The following is a 23,725-nucleotide window of genomic DNA, read 5'->3' on the forward strand; positions in this document are numbered from 1 at the left end:
GTGTTAGAAAATGCTATTTCTCTTCTTTGTTGAGGGGCCCACCATCAGAAAGCACTGATGCAGGCTAGTCAGGAAGGACTAGGTGTTAGAGGGGGACTGTTACATGGTACCTGGCGATGTTGGCCTTTTCCTCAGTAGCTGGGTGAGTTTCCACAGAGCCACTGAAGGGAGCTTCTGGGAATAAAACTCCTAGTTTTCTTACAGATAAATTAGAACCCCTTTGGAAGTAAATGCAAATGTAGGCAATCTGAGGAGCAGCAGCTCTTGCACATGGGGTGGTATGTAGTATGACTGGGTGTGCATAGTGTGCCCGAAGTGCAGGTTTAACAGCATGGATGTGAGCATGTGCAAGGCCAGCTCTTTTAAATGTGTGGTAACATCTATGCTTTTTTTTCTGGTTAAATGAGGTGGTGTCTTTCATTTGAGGAGCTTTCATATCCTTTGGTTTCATGGTAAATAATTTCTAAAAGTAGGAAATGATTTTGACCAGTTGGTGCTGCCAACAGTTGTTAATCGACATAAAGCTACAGTTCAAGTTGTGTTTCAATATACTTTCTTGGTAAAACAAAACCAAAATTCATGGCTAATATAATTTCATGGCTAATATAATTAAGTATATTATCTCTAATTTTTAACAGGCGTTAAACAGTGCAGTGGTGGCTAAACAGAGAACTGATTGCTGTATATCAGGTTAGCCTCTAGCTTCTTCTGTTGGGCCTATTTCATAACCTGAAAAAAAAAAAGTAGAATTAATCTTCTTTTTCTCATTAAAGAAAAGATGTGAGAAATTACAAGGAAATGTACATTGTTCTACTGAAATATCATGACTTAAAATTATTATAAATATGATGGAAGTATGTTGATGTTTACGTAGTATTTTTATTTTTTTAAGATAGATTTATTTATTTATTTATTTATTTATTTATGATAGACACAGAGAGAGAGAGAGAGAGAGGCAGAGACACAGGCAGAGGGAGAAGCAGGCTCCATGCCGGGAGCCCAATGCGGGGCTCCATCCTGGGACTCCAGGATCGAGCCCTGGGCCAAAGGCAGGCGCCAAACTGCTGAGCCACCCAGGGATCCCCCATAGCATTTTTATTTCACAAAATTTCCACGTTATATTTGTCTCTGTAACATATCTGAGGAAAGAAGAAGTGTAATGTTATTCTCACTTTTTATGAGAAACCTCAGGCAGAGACAGTATATGACCTTGGCTTGTGGTTATTCAGAGTTTAGGGGTTGAATGGGGGGTTGGATCTCTTTATTGAATCCTGGTTGCTGCTGTGATAAAGCGCTGGAGGAAGCAGCAGTTTGAGAAGAGAAGCTTTTGATACCTAGAGAGGAATTCCAGGGTACATTTATTGCACAGAGAAGAAGCATCTGCTCAAGGGATAGGCCTCCTTAGATAGAGTGATGAGTCCAGAGAGTAATATAATCCCAATGACTCGTACCCACAGATATTTAAAATCCACAGCAAAATGTTTTATTGTTGAAACTGTTGGACTTAGCCTGCATTTTAAGTCTTTGGATTATGCTTGAGGACAGGAGGCCCAAAGGCAAGGTCAGCCACAATGTTGAAATAACCCTAGTGACCAGCCACAGTGTGTGCTGGGACCCCATAATTTGCCATCATTTGCTAATCACCTGTATGTGGTAAGTTACCTTTCCAGCTACGTGGATCACCTTTCACAGGGTCCAAAATGGATGAAAACTGTATCCAAGATGAATTCTTGAATTTGTCACGGGGAAAAATTAGATACCCCTTAGCATTTGACTTTTACCTTCAGAAATAAAGGGCTTGATAAACCTCTGCCATGGCTCACCCTTTCTAATTTAAGGAAATTCAATGGACACAGTTTATGTGGCCACTATAAATATGGGTGGAAACAAAGAGTGATTGTTGGGGTAGGCCAGAGGATGGCAGGAGGTAGAATGTCAGGTGAGTAGGCCCTCTGAATTAATAATTAATACACTTCGATAAAAGCCACTGGGTTACAGAGTCGTACAATAAAATTGTGGATAAAATAAAACTATGGCCATTTACTTACCTGTCGTGAGTAATGTATTGATTGAAATCTTGGCTGAATGTTGAATGGAGGAGACACTGGAGACATAAGATCTCTTCTTGACTTTTGTGCATGCACTGTTCTAGAGTCTGCAAGGTACCCACAGTAGGGGAGCTCGTCATACCCTAGTAGAAGAAACAATAAGCAACAAAGAAAATAAATGGAATGACAGAAAATGATAAATATTGTGGAAATAAAAAGAAGGAAGGAGAAAGACCTGGGCACCGTACTGCAGGTGGTGTGGGCAGAGCAGCCTCACTGGAAGGTGGTGTTCAAGTCAAGACTTGAAGGAGTTGCCAGTATTTATGGGAATAACTTTGGGAAGCCATTTAGATGCTTGTGTTCTTGGCTTACTTCAGTGAGTATTTTTTTAATGGCTCCAAAGGATGCCCCTTTGGAACCTGAACAGTTTGCCAAAGAACACAATTAACTAGCATGTTAATGGATGGGGCACCTAGTTTTGGGGAGGTCCTTTCATTCCCTTTTCCCATCTGCTCTTACCACAGTCTGGTGCCTTTGGAGGACAATGGTCTGAAGAGAAACGAAATCAGATGTAATGCCGTCATTTTTAAGGCTCATTTCTTGATCCCGTGACAGGTGTAGTACCAAACTGAGAAAACACCTGGCACCTCTGGGCAGTGTAGGGGTAATGTCCATATGCCTTAGGGCTGCTGCTTCTCTTGCATAGGAACCAGAGCCCTGTTGTTCTGTGCCACTCAGATGGTCTTCCTCTGTTCTCATCAGAGTCTCCTGAGGTGGAGTGGGTCCTTACTGACCCCTTCATTTTACCAGTAGGAAAACTAAGGCACAAACATGAAGTAATTTGCCTGATTTCAGAGGCACAGCCAGTGAGTGGCCAGGTAGTAGGAGGGGTGGCCTCAGACTCAGCTGTGATCCTCACATTTCACATTCTATTGGGCCCAGTGTAGACCTGGAATGGCGGTGTGGTTTGCATAAACTGATTTGGGAGCATTATCCTTAGAATCAGTTTCTTTGAATGATTGGTAATTGACTCCTGGTAAGAAAAATGTTGACCTTTAAGACCTTCATATTTTGCTTTTGTTGTAAACCCAATAGCAGTGAGTGTGGAACTTCCAAACTCTGCTTTTATCCCATTATGCTTGAGGGATTTCTCATGTGTTTTGTACCTCGGATGATGAAGTTGATTTGTCATCACCACTCTTTGGAGTGAAAGTTGCAGAAAATTGTGTGGGTGCCACAGCCAAATATAATTCTCAAATATAAAGTTCATATTGGTTCGTATGGTGGGGGGCAGGGACGAGGGGCTTTTGGACCATGGCCCTGGCCTTTGCAAGTTCTTAATTTAACCTCTCTGAATTTCAGTGGTCTCACCTGGCAATGGGAAGAAGTTTGGCTCCTTTTAGAGAGATTTTAAGGATTGAAGAGATTACTTCCATGTCATGTGGCACCCAAGGGACTTTTGGAGAGTGGAAGCTGCTCTTGCTAATGAAACGTGTTTCTGTTCAGTGTTTGATGAGCACACATTTTTTTTTTTCCTGGCAGGATGCGATCCAGGAGAGTATTCCTATCATGTTGGTGGGAAACAAGGCTGATCTTCGTGATGCTGCCACAGCAGAGGAACAAAAGTGTGTCCCAGGATACTTGGGAGAAAAATTGGCCATGGTAAGGGCAAAAGTTGGTATGTTGGGATAGACTTTAGCAGTTCATGAGCTCTGTAGTCAGCAGCCCTTCAATTTTGTCTACATTCGCTTTAAGAGGTTCTTTGGCAAACCTCCACCCTTTTTCTTTCTTTGTTGTTTTAAAGATTTTATTTATTTATTTGAGAGAAAGAGAGCATGAGCAAGGGGAGGAGCAGAAAGAGAGGGAGAAGTAGGCTCCCTGCTGAGCAGGGAGCCAGACTTGGGGCTTGATCCTAGGACCCTGGGATCATGACCTGAGCCAAAGGCAGATGCTTAACTGACTAAGCCACCCAGGAGCCCCTACCCGCTTTAATAAATGTAAGTAATTGTACCAAGGACTAAACTGCTCATGAAGGTACAGTGATTACTGAGTTATTTTCCTTGTTGAAGAACATTGACAAAGGGACCCATGATTATCCTGCCTTCCTCCTCACCCTCAGCTAGTTCCTGGAATCCTCTAGTTCTGGAATCCATGTCAAGAAAAAATAATTGGTGTTCTGTTTAGAAAACATGGTTTAATTCCAGAAGGTTACTGTGCCAAAGGGCAGTGTGTTACCTGAGTGGAAGAGAATTGCGAAACTTGGTTTTCTTTTTTCACTAAGATTTGTGCTTAGTTGAGTAGTCTAAAATTATTTTTGGTTATGCACTTGAATAGAGGATGAAGTTCATTTCTATCTAGTTTATTACTGGGGGCAGTATTTATTCTCCCATTATTAGCAGTGTGTGAAATGCTCCAGGGTACCCTTATGAGCTGTCTTTCCCAAACAAGGAATCAGAGGTACTTGGTGTTGGATAAGTTCATGCCATAGCAGTCTGATCTGATGCTGCTACCACTGTGTCTGCATCAGCACACAGAAGGACTTTCTGTAGCATGTGCACATGAACTTTAAAAAGAAGTTTTAGGGGCACCTGGGTGGTTCAGTCAGGTAAGCATCTACCTTCAGCTCAAGTCATGATCTCAGGGTCCTGGGATGGAGCCCTGCATTACATCCGGCTTCCTGCTCAGCAGGGAGTCTGCTTCTTCCTCTCCCTCTGCCTGCCACTCCAGCTGCTGGTGCTCACTCTCATGTTCTCTCAGATAAATAAATAAAATCTTAAAAAAATGAAATGAAATAAAATAAAAAGTTTCAGTGTCACTGTTTTAAGTTAGAAAATCTTTCTTGTTTTAAATTTTCAAACTATGAACCAAACATGCTTTTAAAAAGTCACAACTAAGCAGTGAAACACAGAAGAGGTTCATTCAACCTGTTTAATCGTACCCACTTCATTGTATGCTGAGGAAAGACTAGAACAAAAAGCAGACTGTCCTTATCTTCATGTAGTTCATTTTTCTGAGGGCAGATGTACATTACACTTAGGTAATCCCCATGCCACATTGTCCATGTGCCCCCTTAGAGAGCATGTAGTTCCTGGCCATATGCCAGGTTTATTCCCTCCTGAGGATTTCTGAGTTCCCAAGGTTTGCTCACTTATGCATGTCGTGAGTCTGATCCTCCTGCACCTCAGAGGCAGCCTCTACCACCCCTAACATCCTAACTGTAGAACTTGGCAGCAGCACTATCATTTTCCACTAGAAATTCCTTCACATTCATTGAATGATTTTTATAGATTTTCTGTGGATTCCAGGGGCTCATGGGTAAGGGTCCCGCTGTGGCTTCTTTCCCCCTCCTTTCATTCACTCTCTCCATGCTCCAGAGTGGCGGTTACATCCTCCCCTCATCACAGGCCCACAGCACACACCATTCTCCTTCCCTAAGGGAAACTTTCTCCAGGCAGAGACACAAAAATAACTTCATCAGTTACAATTGTGGCAAGTGAAATGCAGGAAAAACACAGAGGGCTGTGAGGTTTCCTAATAGCAAGACCTGACAGGGGACATGTCAGACTTCCAGAGCACTGAGTCCTAACTTCAGGGGAGAATTATGGAAAAATTCAAAAGGTAGGAGTCAGCCTGGAGAAGGGTGTGTGGGGGAAGGGCAGACCCATGTAGTGGGAACAGTGGGTGCGCAGATCGTGAGGTGGGAGGGAATGTGGGACATGAGAGAAACAGAGGGAAGGTCAGGATAACCAGAGCATGGTGGGCGAGGCAGAAGGGTGGCAGGAAAAGCTAGGAGGTGGGCCAGGACTACGTGGTCATGGGGCCTTGGCGGCCGTGGGGAAGCATTTGAGCATTACTTGAAGAGGAATGGAAGCATTGAAAGGTTTGAAGCAGGAGAGTGATAGGATGGTCGTATACATCACCGCTGGGAAGGAGAATAATAGAGCGCTAGACAATGTCCATTGGTTTCAGCAACACGGAGGTGGCTGAATCTTGATAGGAAAAGATGATAGTGTGAAGAGATGCATGTTGGCTGCCAGCCCGAAGGAGACACACTTTTGATGGATGTTCAATTCGTGAGTGGTCACCTTCAGCTATCATTTTTCCCTCTCTCAGATTATCTGATAGGGAACGTTTGTAGCAACTGGTAGGACAGTGGGGAATCAGAACCTTAAAACATCAAATTGTGTATTATGCTTGCTTTTAAAGCAAAATAAAAATCCCCTGACTAGGAGCTGTGTCTGGAATAACTAGACTCAAATTCATTATTTTTTGAAGTATTGAAACTGTGAATCCAATTTCTTAGCTACTAGCATACTCAACAGGAGAATATTTTTATTTTATTTGTTGGTTTTAAAAGCTAAAATTGCAGGAGACTTAAATAAAGTCTTCATTTAATTGTATATGTATCTTTTCCACAGACCTATGGGGCATTATTCTGTGAAACCAGCGCCAAAGATGGCTCAAATATAGTGGAAGCTGTTCTCCATCTTGCTCGGTAAAGTGGTGTCTTATGTTTGGAAAACTGAAAGCGGGATTGAATTTTCATATGGTGGGTGCTTAGGTCAAATTTCTTTACTCTAACATGAATATACATTGGAAAACACCATCCTGTATTCCAGTACTGGTTAGAGAAACAATTGAACATGGATCTTATAAAAACCGGTAATGCTGCTTATTCACTGTGAACGTTGGCAAAGTACCTTTACTGCCAAACAAAGCAGGTGCATCTGAGGTGTCGTTGACATTTCTGCAAAATGTCACCACAAAGCTAATAGTTGACTTGTATGAATCATTTCCAGGAACCAGATTTTAAACACAAGAGACTATTATGAAATTAACTATCTATTATGACATTTTCCGGGGTAAAGGGAAAAAACTCAACAAAGCAAATTGTATATCATGCCAGTTGGAAGCACTTTATTAAAATTATTACTCAGGTATTTATTAAGCTAAGGCAATGCTGTTAATGATAAATAACATTTGGGGATATAGATTAGAATAAAAATTACATCCTTGAGGAACTTGGATATAAATGTGAATGTTTTTTAATCCTTAGCGTAAATTTGATTTTTAGGAAATAACATTATCTGCTAGACTTATGCCTTCTGCCTAGTTTTCTGCCACAAATGAAAAGATGATTCTTTACTGGCCTGAAGGGATTAAATATCTGAAAGAAAAAAGAAAAGAAAGGAAAAAAAAAAGGAAAAGAAAGAAAATGTGCATGAGCAAAACCCAGGCCTGTGACCTTTAATTGCCAACAAAATCCAGGCCAATGATTTTTAATTGTTGTCAAAGCAAAGCCATAATTTGGGGGTGGAGAGTTCTGGTCATTTGTAAAATCTTAGCTTTAGTAGTATAGTTGGCCTCTTCTACTCATACATGTTGACAAGTAAAATACTTTGTAGTGTTTTAAATGCTGCTTTTCCATTGATGATTTGGTGTTTGTAGCGCTTACTGGCTGCTTAGCCTTGGGCTAGATCCTTAACCTCACTTGAGAAAATCAGGAAATGGGCCCCAGGACTTTAAGTGGCCTGCTTGGCATTAGTCTGGCAGGGCTTGGCAGGTGCCTTGAGCTCAAACTCAGAGTCTCTGAACATTATCTCCTTTGATACTGGTCCAAGAGAGAGAGCCACCTGGCCCCACCACACTGGAAATCATCTTTGTGTAAAGCAAAAACAGTGCTAACTTTGAGTGTGACCTAGAACAGGTAGAAAAAAGGTAAACATTTAAATAGATTCGAGAGAATGACATGGTTTTCTGCCTGTGATTTGTAAGAGAATCATGGGCTCATATCACATTTGTCAAACAAGATTCCAAGTAAAACCTTCACAATCTGGGTGAAATAATTGACTCCATGCATGTGCGGGCACATAGGGGCCACTGTCTGTTTTGGCCGAGGAAGTCTCAGTCAACAAAGATGGGGAGGAGATTGGTGAAATGCACCAAAAATGGAATCATTGCCGATGGTAGGTGTTTATATTTTTTCAGGTGCTCATACTGGTGTTTCACTACAGTGTACTTGGTGGTTCCTGGGTGGAGGTGGTGTGTTTGCTGGGCTAGATGGGTGTGGGAAGGGCCTGCAGGTCTTCAGACCATTGTCGGGCCTGAGACTGAACTGGAGCAGATGGTTGTGGGGGGACACCTTACCTTTGGCAGTGGGGTGCTGGCTTGCTGCTTCGGCCCAGCAAAGGACACTGCCGGCCAGGCCCCTGCGAGGCTGTTGCCTTCTGCCCAGCTTATTGGAGGACCATGGTGTCAGGAGATCTTAAATCTCCTCTCAAACAGCTTGTGGATTCAGACAAGTCCCTAAGTCTCTCTTGGCATCTCTAATCTGTAAAATGAGGGAGGGGCTGGAAAAAATGACTCCCAAGGGCCTCTCCTTCTGACACTATGGTCTACACAGAACAGCCGGTACTTTGCAGAGTACCATCATTGCTCTTTGATGCTGAATTGTCTAATGGGGTCATATTAAAAGTTAAATGACTCCAAATTGCCATGGTCCCACCCAAAGTGCCAAATTGATTCTCTTTATTCTATCATAAAGGTGGGAGAGGCTGTGAGCCGCCTGTGCGTTTCACCCCACCTGCTCCTGCCCAGCACCCTGTTTTCAGCACAACTGCCACACTGGCTTGTGCTTCTTCACTTACAACACCTGTGTGCAGAGGCATTTTGATAAGAGGTCACTCCTTGTGGATCACTTATCAAGGAGTTATTTTATTGTTGTTACTGCACTGTGGTCTGGTGTGAGGTCTCTGGTTTAGTTATGTTAGTGGTGTGTTAAATATGAAAATTGTAAATAAAGCAGGTATTTAAAGACTTTAATTTGCTTTGTATCCTGCTTTCATATTTGCTCGTTAAAATGTCTCATGACAGTGGTAGAGTTGCTGCAGGTGAAATGATCGTTTTTAAAAGTTTTACATCTTTTAGAAAGTTATGTATAATGTAAAACATGTTACATTCTCGGTTTAGATCTCATAAGACAATTCCCATCACGGCTCTTTTCACACTATGTCATGTCGTAAAATGTGAGCTAGATGAGTTTATGGATTTGCACTGTCTGAAACAATTCTGTTTTGAAGGGAGGCCATAAATGTTTGGTTAACACCCTAAAATACTAGTACTGCTTTTTCGGGAAACCTCTCAATACCAGGAAAAGTTTCTTCTAGAAATGCAATTTCCCTGTGGTGCTGACAGGACATTTATCACAATCATTGTCTGTTGGCAAGTGAATTTGCCATCACTAGAACCACGAACTTTACACATTTTGCACTAGATTCAAGTTCCAAAGGCATTTAATTGATCAATGGCCTGAGATTTGAAAAACAAAACAAAACAAAAACACAAAAAGAACTCAGGCTGATGTATCAGTTCAGCCCAGGCTCTGAGCCTGTAGGTTAGACTGAGTCATCTAAAATGCAGTTGTTCAGCGTGTAGTAGTTTTTGGTGAGACAGTCTAGTTTTCCCAGCTTTAAACCTGTTGTAAGTGTTTGGAATATCTTTCTAATTTCCTTGAAGTGGGAAATGCCTGCACTTATGGTGGATTAAAGAAACCGAAGGCCAGATGAACAACATGGGTACATATTTTTCTCCTTAATATTTGCTTTCAGGTTCAATAACTGCATTATTGAGAGAGCACTTGGTCCATGGAGGCCCCATACGTGGTTCAATAGAGATATCAAGGAAGTAAATACTTGCAAGCTATGCAGTTTAACATGAGAGGGAAAACAAAGAAAACATTTGACCAGGAAGCCAGATGATTGTAACTGATAGAGGCTATTGGACCTCCCAAAAGGGAGACATGGGAGTTGTCTTGTGAAGGTGCTATGTTTATTATACCCATTGTGCAGATAAGAAAGTAGAGGAGTAGAATGCTTAACCTGCTCAGGGTGGTAGCACTGGGACTTATCCCTACCACTCTGAAGCATTGGCTTGCCACTTCAGGATTGGCAATCTCAGGATTGCGGTCCACATTCTCCTCTTTTTTACTCTCTCTCTCTCTTTCTCTCTCTGCCTAATGTCGTCGAGCCCTAGGGTTTCTAGAACTGTCTGTAGCTGGCAACTTCTCCATGTTCTATATTTTTTAACCTCCACCTCTTTTTAAAATTCCGTAACCACATCCCACCCATCAACAAGTGGAAATTCCAAAGGTGTGACTATATCCAACATGTCCAACCCTCAAGACCTGGCCTCACCTATCTTTCTGGTTGCATCTCTTGCTTCCCAAAGGAACGATAATCTGTAGACACAGCAAACTTTATTTCTGCTTGTGGCCAAGCTCTTTTGCGTCTCCTTGCCTTTATGCATGCTGTTCCCTACACCTGGAATTTCCTTTCCTCATTAAATGGAGATCAATTTGTGTTCTTTTAAGAGGTCCCTCTTCTGGCAAAGTGTCCATGCAGCTCCATCTCTTCCTTCACTCCAGCACAACTGTGGTGTACCCTCTGTATTCCTACATCGTACCATACATGTGTTAGTAGTGTTTTGGCAACCTTGTAATGATTTGTTTAGATTTCTGTCTCTCCTTCAAAGCTCACTAATCGAGGGTCCCAGAATTTGGCATGAATTGGACATTTGTTGAGTGACCAAATGTCTGAGATGATGCAAGTGGAAGTTGTATTAGTTTTCTGTTGTTGCTGAACAAATTCCCACAAACATCGCTTAAGCAATGCCAGTGTATCACGTTCCAGTTCTGGAGGTCAGGAATCTGAAATGAGTCTTACAGGATGCTTGAGGTTGGATCGTATATCTTTTTTCTTTTCCTGAATCTTTGTTTCCTCATCTGTAAAGTGAGTATAATAATGCTCACCTGTCACCTGTCAGGTTGTGTGTATGTGTTTATGTCGTGTGATTGTATATGTGTATTAAGAGAAATATGAAAATGTATAGTATAGCATTTATTAGCTGGCATTCAAGAATTAATTTCTCCATCTTTTTTTTCTTCTGCTAAGACATATTCTTTCTAACTCACAGCATAGTGGTTTCGAGAACATGTCAGGACTTTCTGGAGTGGTGCTGACTAATTTGGTAGCCACTAGCCACCTCAAGTGTGGCTAACCCAAATTGGAGTGTGCTATAGGTTTTGAGTGTATACTGGATTTTGAAGACAGTATGAAAACCGTAAAACACTTCATTACTATTTTTATTGATAACATGCAGAAATGATATGATTGCTATAGTGAGCTAAATAAAATATATTCATAAAATTAAATTTACCTGTTTTCTTTTTACATTTTTTTAAATGTGCCTCCTAAAACATTGAAGATTACCTATGTGGATTACATTACATTCCTATTGAACAACGTCACTCTACTAGGAATATGCCAGTTCTAAGTAGTTTCAGGTATCTGCTGCTTTGTAATAAACCAAGACATAGTTGCCTAAAACAACTATCACTTTTTAATTTCCTGAAATTACCAGAATTGGCTGGCTCTCAGCTGGAAGGTTCCTCAACTGCTCTTGCTTTGTGTGTCTATGCATTTGCAGTCAGACGGTGGCTGATAGGCTACGGCTCAGGCTGGATGGCTGACACCAGGGTGCCTGTCCTTGTGGCTGCTCAGCCTCAGAACCACTCTGCTGGCCCTCTCCACTGAGGAACTCTAGCAGCTGAGAGCAACCAAGCCTTACTAACACCTGGCTTGGAGTCCCTGCCCACCATCCTCTGCATTCTGTTGATCTAAGCAGTCAAAGAGCCAGTCCTACAGAGGAAGAGCCCACAGTGGGGGTTCTCTAGTCTTGATGGGGAGCCCCAGGCACTGATGGGGAAGGTAGAATTGTTTGCGGGCCTCTTGGGGACGAGCTGTCCCAGTCAAGATTGCCATCCAGGGTCCTGTCTGAGATGGGACTTCAGGGTCTGCATGTTTCCCAAGCATCCCTGGGAATACACTTAGAAGGATCCTTCCCTAGGAGGTTTTCACAAGGTCTTAGAGATCTTTTGTCGTTGTAGCCTCTAGTGTTAATTCTAAAAGAAATTTAGGAAGAGGCAAAAGGAAGATTATTTTTCTGGATTTTAACCATTCATCATTGTCTCCACAATCGTGTATAATTAAAGAGTGGTTATAAAGTCATCATTGCTTTTGTTAAGGTCAGCAAGTATTAGAGATGGAAGCCAGGTTCCAGAGTGCTAAGGAGTGAGCTGTGCATGTGTTAGGCTGTAAAGCATGTGAAACCACAGCAGAGAGCAGGAGTAGGCCGTCGTGTGTGCAGGTGTGGCTGTGTGCGTACCTGTGCACGTGTGTCCGTGTGTGCCTGCCTTGTGCATGCGTGTGGCCTGGTGCTCAGAGCGCAGGTGCAGAAGCCAGCCTGCCTGGTTCCCACTCCAGCTCTGAGGCTTCTCCAGCCATGTAACTGGAGGGAAATTTCTTAACCCTTTTTTTTTGTCTTGCTTCCTCACACATAAAATGGGACACAGCAAAATCTCATGGTCCTTGTGAGGCTTTAAGACTGTCAATACCTATAAAGCATTTAGAACAATGGATGGATGGCACACAGCAAGTGCTCAGCAGTACTGTTTTTATTTCTACAGAATCATTTGTGGTTTAGTTTCATGCCTCATTCATTCATTCATTCATTCTCTCTCTCTCTCTCTCTGTCTCTCTCCTCCCCCCACATCCCCCAGGGAAGTGAAGAAAAGAACCGATGAAGATGACAGCAAATCCATTACCAATCTGACTGGGACCAGTTCCAGAAAGTCAACCCAGATGAAGAACTGTTGCAGTAGTTAAATCCCAAACATCCTTGGCCTGTCAAGTCTTCAGTCACAGAGTACTGGGTGTCTGGTGACTCGTGTGCTTCTTGCAGAGTGGCAAGTCCTCCAGACTCTGCCATGTGGAAAGTTACAGTGTGAGAATCTGAACTGTGCTTTTAGATCCTTCTGGAGCCCTGGCTCTTTGCTATGTCTCCACAAGTGATTGGGGTCCCCGGTTAAATGTACTTGTCTTGTCCTTGCAGTGTTTCAAAAGATAATATGTAAAAAGGACTAAAAAAATCACATGCTCAGATCAAAGCTGTAGAAGAAACTTCCTGACCTAGATTCACGTGGTAGCTGACTTTGTAGATAATCTACAACATTTTTTTTTCAAGTATTTGATACTAGAATACTAGTAAAAGGGGATTATTATCCTAGCTTTGCTGTTAACTAGCCTGTAGTCTCAGACCTGTCAGCAGCCACAATAGATCTGTCTCCTTATCTGCAAAACAGGCAGGTTGGCTCTGCAGGCCTTGGCCTCTCAGACTCTGTGCACTGTGAGGAGTGGGAAGGACTCCATGATGGCCCACAGTTAATGAGGACTCTGACTAGTTGTACTTTTTAAATATTGGGGTATTGAGTTTTCTCATTTCTGAAACAGAATTTCATTGAGGGAAAAAATGGTAATGTTTTAGGCTCCAGTGTAGACAGCAAAATCTTTTTTTTTATATACAAAGGAAAAAAACATTTATGTGACAAAGAGTTGGAAAAAAACAGTGAAGTCCATGGTTTAAATTCCATGTTAAAAATTCTAATGAAAACATTGGAGTCAACACCACATACTAGTCAAAGTATAATGCCCAGGAAAGTTGTCACTCTTAACTTAAAAATATGTAACAGCAAGTCATGGCCATGGGCTGGGGAAAGACAGGAGCTGGGAGTGATTGCTAATGGGGATGTGGTTTCTTTGGGAGATGAGAATGTTCTGGAGTTATACTGTGGCAATGGTTGTATGACTTTGTAAATATATGAAATAACATTAAACTGTTAAAAGGGTGAAGTTATGGGTATGTGAATTAAATCTCATTTAAAAACAACCACTTGGAATGATTTAACATTTTGCCAAATGAAAATATGCGTACTTGTTTCAGATCTTCCCATCACTTACAAGCATAATCTCCAATGCAATGCAAATCTCTGAACAACCTAGTTGTCGGCATTCACTTCCTAAAATAACAAACAATAAAAGAAATGATGTATGTTTTTGGAAACTCATCTCTTCAAAAGAGGAATTGTCCTTAGGAGTGGGAAGTCACAGTCCTTTGTTTAATGTGACTAGTGACTCCTCCTCACCAACAGTGTGAGGTCCTTCTAGAACTCCTAGATTTCCCCACTAAAATGTCTCTGACAGCAGAAATGTCTCAACACCTGACCCGAGAGAAGCCTGGTTTCTAGTTTTTGGTTCTCAGTGGCCTTGAAAGCAATTAAGTTATCCCCAACCAGAGATGTGTACTTAACTTTGGTTCATATAGGCCCAGGTTCCAAGTAGTCTGCTGAAAAAAACTTAAATAATAACTGTTATTTATTGTGTTATATAAGCTAATAATATTCTTTTGTGTTGAATTAAAACAATTCCGATGCTCAGTTTTCCTCCTGTTTATGATTTTTATGATCAAATCTTAAATTCCCTAGCTTTATTTTTTTTTTAAATGAAAACTGACCAGATACGTTACACATACAGATTATAAATAGTCACAACATCCTTGAGTCTGTAAAAGCATGCCCTCTCTTCATTGACATCTAGTTTTTTTACTGGGAAGTTTGATCTATCCCTAGCAACTCTACCATGCATTTCCGTCTGCTGGCTTTGGTCACAGAAAAAGAATTTTACATTTTTGATGGGAAAGAATGCCTCTTGTCAAACTGAACAGGGAAGGAGGTGGTTACTTTGGTGCCATGGTGAGATACACATTTTGCCACTACTGGTTGCCTCCGGGGCACCTTTGGAACCCAGGTTACAAAGCATCTATGGGTTGGCATATGGGACACATGTTCCGGTATTTGGTGTAGTTGCAAACAACTGTGTTAGTATACATGTTACTGTGTTGCCTTTATTTATTTTCCCCCAAAGTGCCTCTCTGTATTTGTCTGACAGTTTGTACATAGAACATATCTTTGATACAGAAGTATTATCTTGGCTTTTGCCTCTGGCTTGTATGGCTAGTACCCCCAAATTGATTCTGAGATTGCACAGGCACCTTTGGTAGACAATGCAGTCATCTTTGTTTGAACCTGAATAAATATTTTGGCAACAGAATCCAAATCAGAGACTTACAGCTCTGGTAAGCAATCTTATTTGAAGAAAAGCTACTTTAAAAGCTCTTTCAGCTGCATTGGTGGGAAATCATAATTATCAGCAACATTTAATTTCAGGAAGGTGTTCTCAAGGTATATTTTTTATGAGAAGAAAATATTTAATGTTTTTAACCTAGACTTAATGTGACACATTCGCATAGTCCTATGCAACTAACTCATCTTGACTCAATTTTTCCTTCGAGAGCTTTTACGATCACGATTATACAATGCTCCTTTTTTATGCATCCTGATACATTGGATAATATTTTAATTTCATCATGGAAAAGAATGTTGGATAAGGAGACATTTTTCTCTGTTAACTTTTAGCCTCATTCATTTTAATAATTTATTTTTTCCACTTGCTGCTTTATATGACATATGTGACATTTGATTATTTAATACCAAATGTGATTTGCATAAACCCAAGTCACACAACTCTCTTGCTGAAGATAAAATTGAGGTTAAAAGATAAAGATTTATTTTCATATTTGTACAGTGATCAGCTTCAGAGTGAAGGCTTTTGTGGGCTTTTATTGTATATGTGTATAAGAAATTTCATATGTATATATTAAGTAGGCCTCTGAGTATTGAATAATTGTTTCATGATTTTGATTTATTTGGTTTACATTTTCATTGTATCGGCCATATTTCGTTTATACTGTTTATTTCTCTTCAAACCATTAATAATTATACCATAAAGTGTAATTTTTATAGCAATGCAAATGTCTAAGGAACTACAAATATTTCCTGCATTGTAAATTTAATAAAGCATGCTTCTTTTGGCCTTTCGGGTGTTTCATTCGGCTTTACTGGAGGCATCCCTGAAGCAGCTTAAATTTTAGGATGTGCCTGCATGAAACCATACCTCTAAAACAATCGTCTTTTCTGGCCTAGGCAGCTGGCTGGTTGGAGAAAAGAACGAACACAGGGTGTTCAGTGCTGTGGCACAACCATGTCATCTTGGCCCGTGGGGCAGCAGGTCACATCGGGGTGTGACAACCACAAATAGGGAAGCTTTTGTAGAAAAATTTCAGTACGGGTTCTGGCCATCCTCATGCCCTCAGGTTAGTCCCTTTCTCTGACACCCATCCTGCTCCTTCCATCCCCCCACACTGCCTAGCCAGCTCTGCTCATCCTCTGTTTTAGCTGAAACCTTGCTTCCCTCAGGAAGTCTTCCCTCTCAGCCCCTAAACTAGGTGGAGGCTGACAGCTCTCCCTCAGGCAGCACCCTTTCTAACTGGTCAGTGGTTTAACTAGACACACAGGCCTGAGCCCTGGGCCCTTTGCTGCTGCCTCCCTTCTGCTGTATATATGCTAAAATGGGTAAGCAGATAATTAATTTTAAATAGGCTTTGGAAAGAGTTTCCGCAGACACGCACACACCTGCTCATCTGCAGTAGCACTGGACGGTGGAAGGAGAGGCAGCATATGCTAATGGCCGTGGGCCTGAGCTCTGCAGCCAGCCCCATATTCCTCCCCATAGGGTTACTATGAACAAGGAGCTTACCCTCTGTGTACCCCAGCTGCTGCCTTGATAAAACAGGAGTAGGGATACCATTCTTCTGGGATGCTTATGAGGACAACATGAGTTAATATATATAAATTATTTGGAATAGTATCTGGCACTTTGATCACCCTCAATTAAAAAAAGACATTTGTGGGGTACTTAGGTGGCTCAGAGGGTTGAGCACCTGCCTTCAGCTCAGGTCATGATCCCAGGGTTCTAGAACAAGCTCCATGTGTCAGGCTCCCTGCTCAAGGTGGGGGAAGGGGGTCTGCTTCTCCCTCTCCCTCTGCCCTTCCTCCCACTCATGTTCTTTCTCTCTAAAATCTCTCTTTAAAATTCTTTAAGGAGGGCAGCCTGGGTGGCTCGGTGGTTTAGCGCCGCCTTCGGCCCAGGGCCTGATCCTGGAGTCCCGGGATTGAGTCCCACATCAGGCTCCCTTCATGGAGCCTGCTTCTCCCTCTGCCTGTGTTTCTGCCTCTCTCTCTCTCTGTGTGTGTCTCTCATGAATAAAATAAAATCTTAAAAAAAATAAAATTCTTTAAGGAAATGTTTTGAAGCACCATTGATTGCCTTGGTCTTGTTCAGGACCTTGGTAACCACCATCAATGAGTAGCAGAATTCAAATTTACCAGATTACTTGGGGGACAGGGCATTATAGAGGATTCATTTTGACATAAGTTCATTGACTATGTCCCATACGTATTCTTGGTATTTCGATGGACATGAAGTTGGGTATCACATGGGCTAGGATATTTGTGTAGAAGGATTCAAAGAGGAAGAAACTGAGAGAAAAATAAAGATCTGAAAGTTAGAATGGAAAATTGTGAATGAAGTTCTTACAGGTGTAGGACCTCCATTTTTTTAAGTTTATTTATTTATTTATTTATTTATTTATTTATTTATTTATTTATTTATTTATGAGAGACAGAGAGGCAGAGACATGGGCAGAGAGAAGCAGGCTCCCTGTGGGGATCCTGAGGGGGGACTTGATTTCAGGACCCCAGGACCTGAGCCAGAGGCAGATGTTCAGCCACTGAGCCACCCAGGTGCCCTGGACTTCCATTTATTAAGGTCTAATTGGGTCAAGTAGTTGAAGGGATGGAGAAACCCCAGAGCTCTGATTGAGAGTGTAAATCTGAATGACCATTGACATGGTGGTGGATAATGGGTAATGGGGTTCTTGAACTAAAGAGAAAGTAATCTTTATGTTTACACCATGACAGACTGTTCAGAAGGATCTCTGGTGGATATATCCAAATATCCACAACATGAGAATTAATTCCCAGGAAAACAATGTTTTGCAAGTTTTAAAGCAAAAATAACTTCTTTCCAGATCTAGATGTTAAAATATGTTTTCAGAGCTGAAAATCGAAAACAGGCAAAAATGCCTCAGCGTAAATTGCAGGGTATGGTGAATTTTCAAATGCAAAAATCTAGAAATAGGTACCAAATTTCCTTTATTTTTTTCTGCATCTGTGTATCAGGTTTATTTGTGATTTTATATTTTTTAAATTTCAGTAGAATGGGGTTCTAGTTGTAAGGTCCTTTCACTTCTGACCTCTCACGCTGGCAGTTCATGAGCCACATTTCATAGCATTTGACATATACTTTCATAGAGTTTCTCACTGTCCTTCAGATTTGGGCTTCCTGAAAATATTTCCATGCATATTTTCTGGCACATCTTCCCATTGCCGTGCAACAGGGCAGAACTAAAAGCTGGATAACGATCCTTTCAGGGGCATCTTATGAGTAGTTCCAGTGTCATTTTGGGAATCCTTTAATTCACTACCACTATTTTCTTTCCTTGATCAGTCATTCCAGAATCAGATGTTTTCCCTCTAAGATGAAATCCTCAAACGTTACATGATCTCTAAGGCCCTCTGTGATCTGGCTCCTACTTGTTGACTCACTATGATTCTAGACACTGAGGATATAGAGAGCGGATAAGATAGACTGTTGCAGATTGCATTCTGATGGGGGTTGACAACAAATTTTCAAACAACTAAAGAAGATCCACATTCTGCTTCCTCCTCCCCTTTGTCCACCCCAAAATCTATATTTGGGCTCCGGGAACTCTGTTCTCAGATATGCCATACCCTCTCACCTACACCCTTTGCTCAGGCTCTGCTTTCTGCTGTAGCACTGTCTGTCTGCTCATGTCCATTTGCCTTCATAATTCTTGTCCACCCTGGGTGTCTGGGTTTCTCCCAGCAGCTATGTGGGACCCTGAAATCTAAACTAGAGCCTCTCCTTCATGCTGTCTCCCTGCAGTGCTCATCAAAGCCCTTCAGCAGTGGTCACAATGATCAGCTGACTGTACCTGGCATGCTGGATGATTTCTGCCTCCCACAGTCCATTAAATTTGACTAAGTAAAAGTAAACTTTCTCCGCCCTGGATGTCACTTTAGCAGTATCATGACTCTTCTGAGTCCTCTGGATTAGGGTCTCAACTTTCCTATTCCACAGACCACTTTGAAGCCCAGGAACCCCTCAGAATAATGTTTCTAAATGAATAAAATAAAATACAGAGGACTATAAAGGAAACCAGAGCTATTAAAGGCTATTCCCAAGATATTTTTAAAATTTTGTGATAATACAATGTTTGTGCTGCTTTATTGGCACAAGATATGGTGACAGATCTAATAGGCACCATACTTGTGGTACAGTCATGAAAGTAAAGTATATTTTGAGACATCTGCACCAAGCTAGAGTACATCATGAATATCCATGGTTTTGTTGATGGCACGGTCACGGATACTAATAATATTACTGCATTTTGTTGCCAGCATTTTATATGAAACAAAATGCTAAGTTTCAGTTAGAGTTTAGTTGGTGAAAATAAACATGTAAGTTTTGTCCCAAGTTAGACATATGGATTTCTACCCATAGTAGCAATGGGCCCATGACCCAGGTAAGAACCTCTGGCCCTGGATAAGAAGGTATATTCTGATGAGAATTCCCATAAAATAATCAAAACTCCAGGCTTGACTTAGTGGTGTTAGTCTCCTCTCTGCTCCAGCTCAGGCCTGCTTCAGCCTGGAAGCCTCATGTGGGAAGAGGGGCTTGGTCACCCTAGTCTGGCACTGCTGATGTACTACTTACCACTGATACACTTTTCAAGGCTCCAGGCAAGGGAAGCATAGTACTTACACCATGTTTTACATGTTGGCAAGATACATCTCATAGAAGAAAAGGAATGCATGTGGCCAGCCATTCTTGACCATAAAGTGTGCTTAAAGTTTAAGGATAAAATGTGACCCTTGCAGGAATGTGTTGGAGTCTACCTCTTGCTTCAAAACCACAGTTCTGAAATGAGCTAGAATGAATGATTCCTCTCATAGCCATGGATACTGACTGAGGAAGTAAGGAAGGTATAAAGCCCTTAAACCCTTAAAATCAAAGCAAAAATAAAACCAATTTACAGCAAAAACCTCCACAAGTTGGCACATGGTATATAAGATTAGGAGTAAGGTCAAGTTAAGAATCAGAAGTCTTGAACGTATTCTGAGGTGAGATAGCATATAAATTTTATCCTCTCTAAAATACCATTAAAACTAGAGTCATATGGATTTTCTTTTAAAGATAGTTAGACCCACAAGGACAGAAGACAATTATAACAAAATTGTGAAGCTGCAAAGTAGGTAGAAAATTGAGAACCTTGGGGATCCCTGGGTGGCTCAGCAGTTTAGCACCTGCCTTTGGCCCAGGGCATGATCCTGGAGTCCCAGGATCGAGTCCCACATCAGGCTCCCTGCATGGAGCCTGCTTCTCCCTCTGCCTGTGTCTCTGCCTCTGTGTGTGTATGTCTCATGAATAAATAAATAAAATCTTTTAAAGAAAAAGAAAATTGAGAACCAAATTAACCTATGGAAACTGATTCTTAAATCAGTAGTGAGAGAAAACTTAGAATAATCTAGATTTACATTGTGAATTTCCCAAAAGGCTGAGGAACTAGGGAAGCAGGTACCTCTGTAATTGGTAGTAAAAGGGAAGGTGGGGTGAAAGTTTGAGAAGCAGTTCTATCCTTAACTATTGTTCTTCCATGCATGCTACTACTATCCAGACCAAAGTCTGGAGATGTATTTTCTGGAGTAAAACAGAGAGCTCCTAGATTGGGTAATATATGGCAGGCACAGTTGAATGTTGGTATTCTTCAAAAAAATGGGGAAATCAAGTGACAGTACACATCTGGGTTCTTGGTGCCAAAAGACAATATTCCCCACTCAGCTTTCTGGACACTGACACCTTCATCCTCCCAAGATTGAAATAATTTTCCCTGGAGTATGACCAGCCAAGAGGGAAGACCTTAGGTTATTGGTGTCAGATGCCCTTGCAGAAAATACAACTCTCCCCCATCAATCACCCTACAGTTAAGTTCAAAGTCAGCAAGTCACTCACCAAACTTTCCATCAGGATTTTAGCTCCCCTGAACAATCCATGGAACACTGGATATTTGTAGAAAGACTCTAGCATGGAAAATAGAGACCAAATAAGGCAGAAAAATATCAATTTGGGGAAATGGAACCCATGCAGAGAAAAGAAAAAGAAAGCAATCATGAATATATTTATAGAGATAGACAAAACTATTTGCATCCATGAAACAAGAACAAGTTACTATCAATAATGAACATTTAAAGAACAAAAGAGAACAAATGTTTGAAAAAAGTAAGTAATATAAAGTTTGGAAGATTAATTTAAGGAGTTCTTCAGAAAGAAACACATAAAGAAGGAGAAATCAGGAGAGGAAGGAAGTCCAACATCCAATAATAGCTGTTCCACAAGAAGACATCAGAGAAAAAAGAACAACATGGTCAAATAATATAAGACAAATTTCCAGAACTAAAAGGCATGTGTTGCTAGATTGAAACAGCTTATCTAAAACCCAGAAGAAGGGATAGAAATAGAGCATATTGTCATTAGGGCCCTTTGCCCAGTAAAACAAAACAAAACAAAACAAAACAAAACAAAACTTTCTAAGCTTGCAGAGAGGAAAAAAAAACATAGGAAGCAAGAATTAGAATGGCTATACATTTTTCAACAGAAATACCAGAAGCAAAATGACAATGAAGCAATACATTTAAAATTACAAAGGAAAATTATCCAACCTGTAATTCTATACCTAGCTAAACTTTTAATAAAATGTCAGTAATAATGAGATATTTCAAGATATTCCAAGGTCTCAAAAACCTATCTCATACACTATATACCTTTTCAAAGAAGCTTTAGGAGAACTTGTTACAACAAAGGAAGAGTATGTGACGTAATACAGGAGATAAGACACTCATCATAGGATGGTATAAAGTCCAATCCCCAGGGAGGCAGTGAAGGAAGATTTCAGGCTGAGAGACTTCACAGGTTGTAGAGGATACTGGTCCGGATTGGAGCAGTATGACTTAAGAGAACTGTCACCACAGAGTGCTATTACATCATCTTTTTATCTGAGGACAGAATGGCAGGGTTAACCTAGCCACAATCTTTATCTGTGTACTCCTGTCCTTGCCTTGCACTGGTGAAGTTCCTACTTGCTCCTTCATGTCCTGCTGGTTGGATTATCTGCTCATTCCACCCATAGAAGTATTATATTTTTACCTTTCCTGGGAGGTGGTGGGAGACCATAGGGAGCTAGGAAAAAAAGAGAGAGAGAAAGAGAGAGAGAGCCTAGGTGCATGAGCTGCAAACTCTCCCTGTGTATATTTGCTGCAGTATCTGGTACCCAGCTCATTAGATCCTCCCAGATTGCCAATCTTTAGTAAACCCTGTTTCCAGAAACCAACTCGTCAGATTTTCAAATGATATACCCAGAAGGAGGGAGGGAAGGAGGTTAAAAGGAAGGAAGGAGGGAGAGATAGAAGAAGAGAGAAAAAGAAGAAAGAGGAAGGTTACTATAATATAAAACACAATTTTCAAACACTCTTTAATTTAAATATTTGAATTTCATTCAAAACTTTTGCAATTACTTGTTTATGTTTTTTTATAACTACAGATGTATGGGTCTTCACTACAGTATTTTAAATTTCTTGATTAAATGCTGTGCTGGATAATTCAGATGGTCAGAACCAGTGGTAGACATTTGTCATTTCCTTTCCTACCAGCATCTGAACACCCTTCTTCTCTATCAGGAATCCCATACCATGTGAGTGTTAGTGAGAAATGAAACCCCATGGATCCTGGGAGGAGTTGAAAGGAGCAGATGTTCTGTCTCCCCATCCCCTAGGGTATAGGTATGTAAGCTAGACTTAGCTTATCACTGCCTTCCCACCTAGCACCGTGCTCTAAAGGAGTGATATAGATGTGAAGGTGGTTAAGAATCTACTCACACAATAGTCATGAATCCCAGACCCTCAGCAGGGGCATGGCCTGGGCTCTACACCCCAGGGCCTAGCTTCCCTTGGTTTCTGCTTAGCATCTAGAATCCCCACTGGGTTCTTGAACCTTCTTATTGATTCTGTGTGACCCATAACTTTTGGATAAGATAATTTTCTGCTAAGGTTCAAAAACAAAAATAATATAAAATGCAATTAATCCAACAATCTTTCTAGTTTGTTTACATGTGCTATCTCTTGATTTTGATCTCTCCAAAATAGTTTGTTATATGTATTATGTCTTGTTTTTCTACTTGATCTGACAAGTTACCACCAAGTTTATGACTTAAAAGAACACAACTTGATTATTTTATAGTTCTGTAGGCTAAAAGTATAAAAATAGGTTTGGTGAACTAAAATCAGTGTCAGTAGGATGTCATTCTTTCCAGAAGCTCTAGGGGATAATCTATTCCTTGTCTTTTCCAGCTCCTACAGGCTGTTTGTATTCCTTGGCTCATGGAATGACATTATTCCTGCATCCCCTCCAGTAGTGACATCATTTTAGCTTCCTTTCTTTCCTCTGGATCTGACTGCCTGCCCTTGCTCTTGCCCTTAAAAAAATGCTGTAGTACATTAAGATGACCTCAATAATCCAGGACATTCTCCATCTAAAAATCATTATTTACAAAGACACTTTTGCCAGAAAGTAACATAGTTACAGTTTCTGTGGATCAGTGCTTTAGCGAGCCATTATTCTGTCTACAACATCCACAATAATTTTGTAGCATTATCTTTTTCTTTTCACAGTCTGCAAGTATCAGGTAACTTA

The 23,725-nt window shown here is 41.0% G+C and overlaps 1 protein-coding gene and 1 long non-coding RNA gene across 8 annotated transcripts in view; one reads left to right on the forward strand and one right to left on the reverse strand.

Moving 5' to 3' along the window:
- The window catches only part of RASEF (RAS and EF-hand domain containing), a 210,715-nt gene extending 194,844 nt beyond the window's left edge, over positions 1 to 15,871 (forward strand). For all 7 annotated transcript variants that reach the window (XM_049116356.1, XM_049116361.1, XM_025423231.3 and 4 more), the window contains 3 exons: positions 3,591 to 3,710; positions 6,467 to 6,543; positions 12,664 to 15,871. In XM_049116356.1, coding sequence (XP_048972313.1) covers positions 3,591 to 3,710; positions 6,467 to 6,543; positions 12,664 to 12,769 — 303 coding nt within the window. In that variant the 3' untranslated portion in view covers positions 12,770 to 15,871. The remainder of the gene's footprint in view (positions 1 to 3,590; positions 3,711 to 6,466; positions 6,544 to 12,663) is intronic.
- On the reverse strand, positions 5 to 8,530 carry LOC112644656 (uncharacterized). Its single transcript, XR_003126615.3, has 3 exons — positions 8,196 to 8,530; positions 2,049 to 2,191; positions 5 to 729 (listed from the first exon to the last, which is right to left on the reverse strand). It is a non-coding gene; the product is annotated as an uncharacterized LOC112644656 (long non-coding RNA).
- Positions 15,872 to 23,725: the final 7,854 nt, after the last annotated feature.

This window comes from Canis lupus, chromosome 1 (assembly GCF_003254725.2).
Source record: "Canis lupus dingo isolate Sandy chromosome 1, ASM325472v2, whole genome shotgun sequence".
NCBI classification, from domain to species: Eukaryota; Metazoa; Chordata; class Mammalia; order Carnivora; family Canidae; genus Canis; species Canis lupus.